Here is a 9,474-nt window from a genome sequence, read left to right on the forward strand (position 1 = left end):
GGGGGCTCTATAAAGGTATACTACCTGGGTCGGGGCCCCTGCCTCCTCGGAGCCCAGGGCGGGCGCCCTGTTTGCCAGGCCTATGGGCCGGGCCTGGGCGCAATGTACGACATCATTGGCCCATCCTCCTTGGCTCCTTCCTCCGGCCCGATCATGTCCTGCAGCCCACTTGCCGAGTCGTCTAGGTGCTTAAGGTGGGGGAGGGGGTACATCGGTTCGATTGGTGATCGGTTGTGGAGCCGTAGGCACGCAAGGGGGGTGCCTCGCGTTGGTCGCTACGCGGCTCGAGTGTCATGTGTCTCGTCTCGTAGCCTTTCCTGTTTGGAGTTCAGGCTTGGCAAATATTTCAACCGTGTTGTTTCCCTTTACCAACACTTGATGTGGTGCCCACCTCTCTTCTTTATGTAATGTTCACTCCATGTACTATTTTCTTCTACTTATTGATGAAAATATATGCAATCTCTGTATTCTGGGAGAAAATGAAGTTGGAACTTAATAAACTTACTACATTAGCAAATTTTCGGATTAAAGCTTGGACCATGCATAAATCGAAATGCAAAAGCTATACTGAAGTAGTAATATGAAAACATTGCGTATGTATATCGATATAAGTACATATCAAGAACATTAACAACACAATTCATGGTTTATAACAGAACTTACAAGAAACTGCGAGTACATTTGTACCAGATTCGGGAAACCAGATCAAAGCGTCAAATGCCTCTGAACGCGATGGTCGGTCGGCGTCGATGACGAAGACACGCCTATGAATCTGCGGACCCCGACGTCACTGAGAACCTCACGTGGTGGCGGGCTGGGATTCTGTCAGTGCCGGACGCGTCGGTCGACACCTTCGCAGACGACGGTCGTGCCACGTCACGCCGCACACCCTTCTTCAGCACGCTCTTCCGTATGCCGTCGCTGTCGAACATGAAGGCGGCGTGCATGGGCAGGCCGGTCTCATCGTCGTCTTCGCAGCCTAGAATGAGCTCCAGCGGTAGATCGAAATACGATAACGAGGCGGCCTCGTCGTCGAGGGCCAAGCCCCCCGAGGATCTCGTGGAGAATCGGCACTCGAACCGCTCGAGCGACACTGCCAGCGACATGGTGCTCTGCCGCGCCATGCTTGGATCGTCCGACCCTGACTCAGGCTGGACGGTGGCTGGGCCGTGGAACGTCGCCGACGGCAAACCCGATGACGAGCGCACAGCGGTTGCCGTGGGCGACGACGGCAGCTTGTTCCTCCTGCTGAGCCCTGGGAGGTAGAGGCAGCAGCTGAACGGCGCCCCTTCAGTGCCGTGCTTTCCCCTGCGCCGGCCGTCCTTGCCGCGCGCGTCCCCGATGAGCGGCACGTCGCTTCCCCATCGCTGCGGGGCGCTCGCCCTCCGCTCCGGGGATGAGAGGATGACGTCGAACTCGTTATCGGCCAGCTCCATCTCCCCGTAGGCGCAGGACTTGCTCCTGGAAGCATCCCTAGAGGGGCATGTGGTGTCCGCCACCGAGGAGGTTGCCAGGCGTGCCAAAGCAAGGTGCGCGTCCCACCTGGTGGGCGCCGTCGCCGCTGACGACAAGCGCGGGGATGCCGCGCCGGAGCACGGCACGCTGGCACTGGCGGACCGCGCGGGAGAGTATGCAGGCCGGTGGTGGTCGTCAACGGAGACGGAGGGGATGGGCAGCGGCTTGTCGATGTCGAGGCGGGAGAGCTGCCGCAGCGAGAAAGGGTCGATGCCGATCTGCCTTTCCTCCGGCTCTTCTTGCGACATGGGGCTGCGGGTCGCCATGATACCTCGCGTCTTGGCAAGGGCGTGGAGAAGAATTTGCTTATGGTAGGAACTAGCTACTTTGAGGAGCTCCGTGAGATTTGAGATTGAACCAATGGAGTAGCGGATGGCAGTCGTAGACGACATGGTATGCACGACAGCACGTACCGTGGTCGTGCTGGGGCACCACTCCTGGCTGGCTTTGCTGTCACGAGAGGTTGGGTTGATAGCGCGACTTTACCTCGAATGACACTAGTTTTTTTTCTTTCTTTTGTAAGGGCATCGTACGACGCGAGGTGGAAGGCAGCGGGCGCTTCTATATCTCGCGTCACTCGAGAGGAGCTTGCGACTCGCTGAAGCGCCTCGTTTTTCTTTTTCTGTTTTTCTTTACACTTTAATTTCCTTTTTTGATACTTTTGTTTACACTATAAAAAATTCAAAAATATATATTAAAATTTATACTTTACGTAATGTTTCGAAAAATGTTGACCATGTGCACAAAAATTGTATGCAAAAAATATACAATGTGTGTGAAAAAAATTGATCATGTATTTAAAATATAAAAATCAAGCTTTTGAAAAATATTCACCATGTATTCAAAAAATTGTTAAACTTTTATTTGAAAAGTGATAAATGTGTATAGAAAAAATGTTCACCATGTATTAAAAAAATGTTGAACTTGTATTTGAAAATGTAAAATGTGTATAGAAAAAATGTTGACCATGTATTTAAAAAATGTTGACCTTGAATTTAAAAAATATTAAATGTGTATAGAAAAATGGTGACCATGTATTCAGAAAATGTTGAACTTGTATTTAGAAAATATTAAATATGTAGATTAATGTTGATCATGTATTCCAAAAATGTTTAAATTGTATTTTAGAAATGTTAATCAAGCATTTAAAAAAGATGTTAAACATGTACAGAAAAGTGCTGACCATGTATTAAAAAATATTAATCTGGTATTTGAAAAATGTTAATCAAACATTTGAAAAATGTTAAATGTTTTTAAAAAATGTATTAGATATGTAACACAAATTTGTATTGGAAAAGAGTGAAACATGAGAGATAACAAAGAATACCGATGAAGACGAGAAAGAAACAAACAAACCTGAAAAAAAACAAAAAAACAAATGAAAACCAAGAAAAAAATAAAGAAAACGGAGAAAACATAAAGAAAACCGAAGGAAAAAAGAAATAAAATAAAAGAACAGTGAAAACATAGAAAAGAAACGGAAAACAGGTGAATAAAGAAAAACAAAAAAACCTGTGGAAAACCAGCTCATTTCCTCTCAAGTAGGTTGCGCCCTGCAATATATCACTAAGCTCGAGCTAACTCAGTGGCTACAAACACAGCATCTCACCCAGGGGTCCTAGGACCGGTTCCTTATCTTTACCTTTTTTCTTCCCTATTTCTCTTTCAGCTGTGCATTAAAGGGGAAAACGCTATTCGCTGCTCGCTGCGGCGAATCAGAGATTCGCACAGGGCAAGGATGCTCAGCGACGAGAGATGGGCCGGCCCAGTTCCAGCTCTACACTGCACCCAACCGGTTTTGGAAACCTTCTAGTAGGTTCCGTCAACCCTGTTTTTTGATTTTTTTTTCTTCTTTTTTTTTTACATTTTCTGCTTCTTTTCTGTTTCTCTTTTTCTTTCATTTTTATTTTTCAAAAAATGTTCAAGAATTTCAAAAATATTCTAATAGATCAGAATTTGTTCAAAATTTTCCAAATTTCTTTCCTGCTTTCAAATTGTAATAGGAAATTTATAAAATATAAAATAATTCGGAAATTATTTAGAATAAATTTTTTGTCATGCAAGTTTCAGAAAATGTTCGGTAATTTCATGCAAGTGTATAATTAGAAAATTTGTTCAACATTTGACAAAATGTTTGTGTTTTCCAAATTAGTTCAGAAATTGATAAAAAATATTCGGATATTTCAAATGTTGTTCTTATTTCCAAAATTTGTTCAGAAATTCAAATTTTTGTTGATTATATATAAATTTCATCGCAAGCAAAAGGTGTCAGGTAATTTTAAAAAATGTTCGATTGGTTGAAAAAATTTCAGTAATTTCTAAAATTTTCGACTATTATTTTTTTCCTTTTGTAAAAAGAAATGTTCAGGAAATTAAAAAAAGATATAAGTTTTTATAATTTAGCAAAATAAACAAATGTCTTCAAAATTTGCTGGCTAGTTCAAAAAAAAATTCGAGGAATTTTGATTTCTTTTTCATTTTCAAGTAAAATTTGCAGATTTTTCAGAATATTTTTCCAGTTAATTCTGTATTATTGATTTGGTTTTTCGCCTTTTTAAAAAAAACTCAGAAATTCCCAATTTTGTTCATAATTGTTTCAGAAATTTCTCTGTGTTTTTGAAAATTTGTGCAAATAATTCAGAAAACTACACAATTTAGTAAACAATTAGGCTGCAGTAAATATCCCGCTCCAGTGAATTTCTAAACAGATTGTGCTAATTCTATTCACTAGAAGTCATTCGCTCTTGTGGCTAGCGTCACTTGTCGACGAGCTGTCATCACGAGTTCGAATCCTCCAAATAGCGCGTAGATTTTGTGGTTTTTTTTTGGCAGAATAAAGACAGTTAACTTGGTGCCTTCGAGTGGGCCAGCCCAATCTCGGTTTGGCTGTGCGTCGGCGCGCTGTTGGACGCAGTAAGCGTCCAATAGGAGCTCTCCGATAAAGGGCCGACCGATTGGTCGGGAGCTCCTAGTCGCTGCTTATTGCGGCAAACAGTCCTTGATTCGCACAGGGGATAGATGACATGGGCCGACCCATTTGCGGTAGCGCGCACTAAAAAATCAACTGAAGTGAACGTGCGAGGGAGAGTCGAACCAGCGACCGGCAGAACATGCGGGCGCGCTGTTACCACTACAGCAAGCTCACTTTAACAAAAAAATTGAAGCCCGACACTGAAAGAACGAGCGACTATGACAAAACTTAAACACTCATTCAAAAAAATCCCCCAAAAAGTATGTGAACTGGAGGATCGAACACACGACATGCAGAGAGTCAACGACATCGTTAGCCACTTTAGATCCTGTGATTCATTTTGCAAAATGGAAACCTAGTTTAAATAACGATAAGCACAATTTTTTTTTCAAATTGGAAGATGATTTATTTTTCGAGAAAGTAAATATTTTTTCCATAACGAACATTTTCAAAATTTAATATGTTTATAAAACACAAACATTTTGTGAAAACCCGAACATTTTTTGGGACTCTCAAACATTTTTGGAGAAAGAAGGAACAAAATTGAAGACAAGATTTTTTTTTCAAAACTATAAACAATTTTATGAAAATGCAATTGAAAAACGCAAATTTTTTTCGAAATTATGAAATTCCCGAACATTCTTTTAATGTGCGAGCAAAATCTTGAACACATGAACATCTTTGAATTTGCGAACATATTTTGACAAGAGGGACATTATTTCAAAAACATGAATCGTTCTCAAAAGTATGAACAATTTTTTCAACACGACATTTTATGAAATTCCCCAGATCTTTTCTGAAGTTGCAAACATTTTTTGAAAATTGCAAACATTTTTCGAAATTATGAACATTTTTTTGGAGATGCAGACATTTAAAAAATTCCCGAATTTTTTGAATTTGCAAATAAATTTGGAAAACAAAATCTTTTGAATTTGTGTTTTTAGAAACTAGAAAAAAATCGAACATTGCGTACTTTTTTTGAAATTAGGAACATTTTTTCCAAGACACAAACCTTTACAAACTTCCCCGAACATTTTTTGAATTTGCGAACAAATTTTGGAAATAAGAACATTTTGGAAAACAACAACAAGTTTTCTGAATTTGTGAACAAATAATGAAAACGGGAACATTTATTGAATTTTGAGAACAATATAAAAAATGAAACATTTTTTTAATTCCTGAGCAATTTCTAATTTGTGAAAAAAAATTTAAAACGCAAAGATTTTTTGAATTTGTGAACAAATTTTAAAATATTCATATTTTCAACATTTTGATGAAATTTTGAAAACTGGAACATATTTTGGAAACCAAATATGTCTTAGTTTGTGGACAAAATTTAAAAGGAGAACACTTTTTGAAATTTAGAACATTTTTCAAAATTAAGTGAACAATTTTCGAAATTATAAGTCTTTATGAAATTGCTGATTTTTTTTAAAATGGGGAAATTTTCTGAAAGACTTAATAAAATTTGGAAATTACATTTTTAAAATGTTGAACAATTTTTAAATTTGTACACCAATTTGACAAACAGAATAATATTCAAACACGCGAACAAATTTTCAATTCTATTATTTTATAAATTTACAAACAAAAATTGAAAACAAACATAGTTTTTGATACTTTAAACAAATTTTCAAAAAATTCAATCTGTTTTGAAATTACTGTACAGTTTTGTGAAGGAAATAAACTTGAAAAAAAGAGAAAGGATAGAAAAGGAAAATAGAAGAAACAGAGAAAAGAAAATGGAAAAACGAAAAAGAAGGAAATGGAAAAAGAAAAATAAAACACAATAGAAAGCCAAAAAACCCCAAAGGAAAGAACACAGAAAAAAAAACAGGTTTAGGAAACCTTCTAGAAGGTTCCTAAATCCGGTTGACTGCACCTATGTAAATCTTGAAGTGGGCTGGCCCATGTTTGTTGCTCGCGTCGCTGGCCTGTGCGGTAGCCCGACAGTTTGCTGCAGCTAGCGGTGAATAGGGATTTCCGGTACCTCCTACCTGTCGCATTCTGCGGCAGATTGGCAGGGTTTCGCACATGGTAGTCTTTGTCTTGGCCGGCCCACGCAGAAGCAACCGGTGGTGGAAAATAAAGCGCAAAAAACAGATGCCTCACCGAGGATTCAAACTCGCGACCCGGCTCTAGTAGAGACGGTAGCTAAACACTAATGCAGCGCTAAGTCTCTTAGCACTACGAAAACCAACATATAAAAAACATCCATTTTGTCGAACATTTAAGTAGAACTCTGAATACTTTCAAAAGAAATTCTGAACAATTTTCAAAATACACGAATAAGTATTCAAAAAATTACCCATTTTTTGGATTGGTAACCAAATTTCAAAACGGAAAGAATGTGTGAATTTGTGAACAAAATTTGAAAACCGGGAACCAGTTTTCAATTCCAATTTTTTTTACAAACATGAACAAATTTAAAAAGAAGAACCTTTTCGGATTTATGAACAAATGTCCAAAAATTGACCAATTTTAAAACAACATTTCTGACAAAAAGGACACATTTTTAGCATCTGTAAACAAAAAATTGAAAACCTGAAGAAAATTTATAAAAAGCGAACATTATGATCATTATTGTAATTTATAAAAATTAAGAACATATTTTCAAACAGGAGCATTTTTCAAATTTATGAACATTTATTGAAAGGTGAACATTTTTATAAAATATGTCAATAATTTGTAAAAAACATTATTTTTTTGAAACTTCTGAACAAAATTAAAGAAAAGGAACAAATTTTTTAAGTTCAGGACATTTTTTGAAATTTTGATCAAATTTTTCTTTCCCTATAATAATAAAGCACGGATTGAGTCTCCGGATTCACCGTCATAATACGCTTCTTCTCATAAATTTACGCTTTTAGTTTGAATTTAGACATATAGGCGAGGTGGTACTAATTAACAACTCCTTATGTTTTTTCCTTAATATAAACCCGCAGTCCTATTTTATTGATCTATTTGGGCCAATGAAGTCAGCCCATTACATCCAGCCCACCACTCTTGTTCGTTCGTTCATAGCATGTTCCTACCGACTCGTGAATAGAATCATACGGACTCTGAGAACCAATCCAATCGCCATCGCCACAAAGATGAATTAATCCTCTCGATTTCCTCAGATCGCATCTCGAGAATCGAATCAGAACAAATCGATAAACCTAAAGATCTGTCGGGTGCAAGGCTGCCGACCCGAGGCTCGCCGCCTCATGTACCATGGCTCCGGCCGGGAATCCGTATTGCTCACCGCCAACGATCTCGACGAGGGCCATGCAGAGCGACTGCTGCAGCTGGGCCTCACGTAGCATGGCGCCGGTAGGGAATCCATACTCGAGGTCGACCCAAGGTTCCTACGAATTTTGAGGAGAGACGTGGTGATGCTTCTGCTGTTGGGCCTAGCGCAGCCAACCAAACCAAGGGAAAACGAAGGCCACTGTGTAGATCCTGGCGTGTTCAGTGCCGCTTCCGGATGTGCCGGCGTTCATGTTGCTAGCGCAGCGGTGGAACGACGAATACACCAGCCACAAAATTGCAGTCTGATGCGTATATAAATTTGATGTAAGGGTTTATCAAGAGACAGAAAGGACATACAAAAACAAACATGTGCAGGGCGAAAGGCAGTATAGAGAGCAGCAGAGTGGCACAGAGGTCCAAGGAAACTCGCGGCCAATTCATACCTTTAACTCCGCTAATCGGATCAAATTGCCGGTGCTGATTGGATCACATTGTCAGTGTCGGTGTCGCCGGAGTGAACGCCTCAGCGTCCTACTTGCCTGGTGCTTCCGCCTCTGCCAAACGGATCCTCGAGTGAGATGCAACCGATCGCTTACATATATCATTGACTTGATCTGAGGGGAACATGCCAAGCCGCAACTCTCAAGCAGGAACTGTCGTCCTCTCTTTGCGTGTCTAGTTGCACGGTCTGCTCTATCTCCTCTCTTACTCCTGTTCTATTTGACTGTTAGCATTGTTATTCTTCTCCAGGCTTTAGAAGAGTACATGCCAGCTAGAATTCGTGAAAAAAAAGTTATTATCCAATCCTACAATGTTTTGCTTTGGTTTTCAGATGGTGTTTTTTGATTGATTCATCATGCGTGACGTTGCATGCAGTGATCTGAGAAATAAAGTCTGATTTATTTGTGCTAACGAGGACGACACAATGCTGAGGTAGGATGGGTTACACCTATGTTTAGAGATAAGGCTGAGATAAATGTTCAGAGTACGTTCATGGTCTGATTGCATAAGCATCCATGCCGGTGGCGTATGTTTGGTATGAGGTGGTGTATGTGCTGCACCTGATGGCCGTGGCGTGCCTCCTGTAAGCTAACTCCTTACTTCTTTGGAGGTCATACAGTGATGCTATGGGCACAGAGAATCTGAAGGTTAGTAATTTAGTACTTAGCTCTTCAATTCTTCTTCGATTAATAACATTGTTGATTTTCATGACTTAGTGTACTTCTAGGTGCTAATAAAATAAATCAACCATATTGGGCCATCTGCGATAGCTAAACGAACCATGTGAAAGTGGAATGCATTACATTTTCAGAGAAAATTTACAGTAGCACAATGTACAACATAAGGGGCATATAGACGATGTTAGGTTGAAAGAATTGTTAGCCTCAAGCTGTAAAAACATGACTATAAGAGGATTATACGAACTATAAGATGGACATACGTGTACAAATGATATTGTGGAATTTATTTGAGAGCACAATGGGCACATGTTTGTGCAAATTACTGGTGTAAGCAACTTTGGAGAGCTTGATTTTGACTTGGTTCGATAATTAAGAGATGTAGAAAGTTAAATTTAATCTCTAGAAATTCTGGTCGTAACTTTATTTATCATTTTGGGGGCACATTTTGTACTCTGCTCCATGTACAACAAATCACTGGATTCTCGAGACACAAAGAAAAAGAAATATCATATTGGTTTAAATTATTTTGTAATATTTTGGTTGAATTTATATGACTTTGCTCCTTAATTATTT

At 39.5% G+C, this 9,474-nt stretch overlaps 1 protein-coding gene across 1 annotated transcript; it reads right to left on the bottom strand.

Annotated features, from left to right (window-relative positions):
• Positions 1-600: 600 nt before the first annotated feature.
• LOC147984740 (uncharacterized) lies at positions 601-1,998 on the bottom strand. Its single transcript, XM_087539796.1, has one exon. It carries the CDS (start codon positions 1,905-1,907, stop codon positions 765-767), a length of 1,143 nt encoding a protein of 380 aa, XP_087395922.1. The 5' UTR covers positions 1,908-1,998; the 3' UTR covers positions 601-764.
• Between the last annotated feature and the right edge of the window lie 7,476 nt (positions 1,999-9,474).

This window comes from Triticum urartu, chromosome 2A (genome assembly GCF_056163025.1).
Source record: "Triticum urartu cultivar PI428250 chromosome 2A, HENAU_Tu73, whole genome shotgun sequence".
NCBI lineage: Eukaryota > Viridiplantae > Streptophyta > Magnoliopsida > Poales > Poaceae > Triticum > Triticum urartu.

Bases quoted from the DNA above. Each gene is read 5' to 3' on its own strand.
- LOC147984740 (XM_087539796.1), bottom strand. From the start codon at position 1,907: ATGTCGTCTACGACTGCCATCCGCTACTCCATTGGTTCAATCTCAAAT.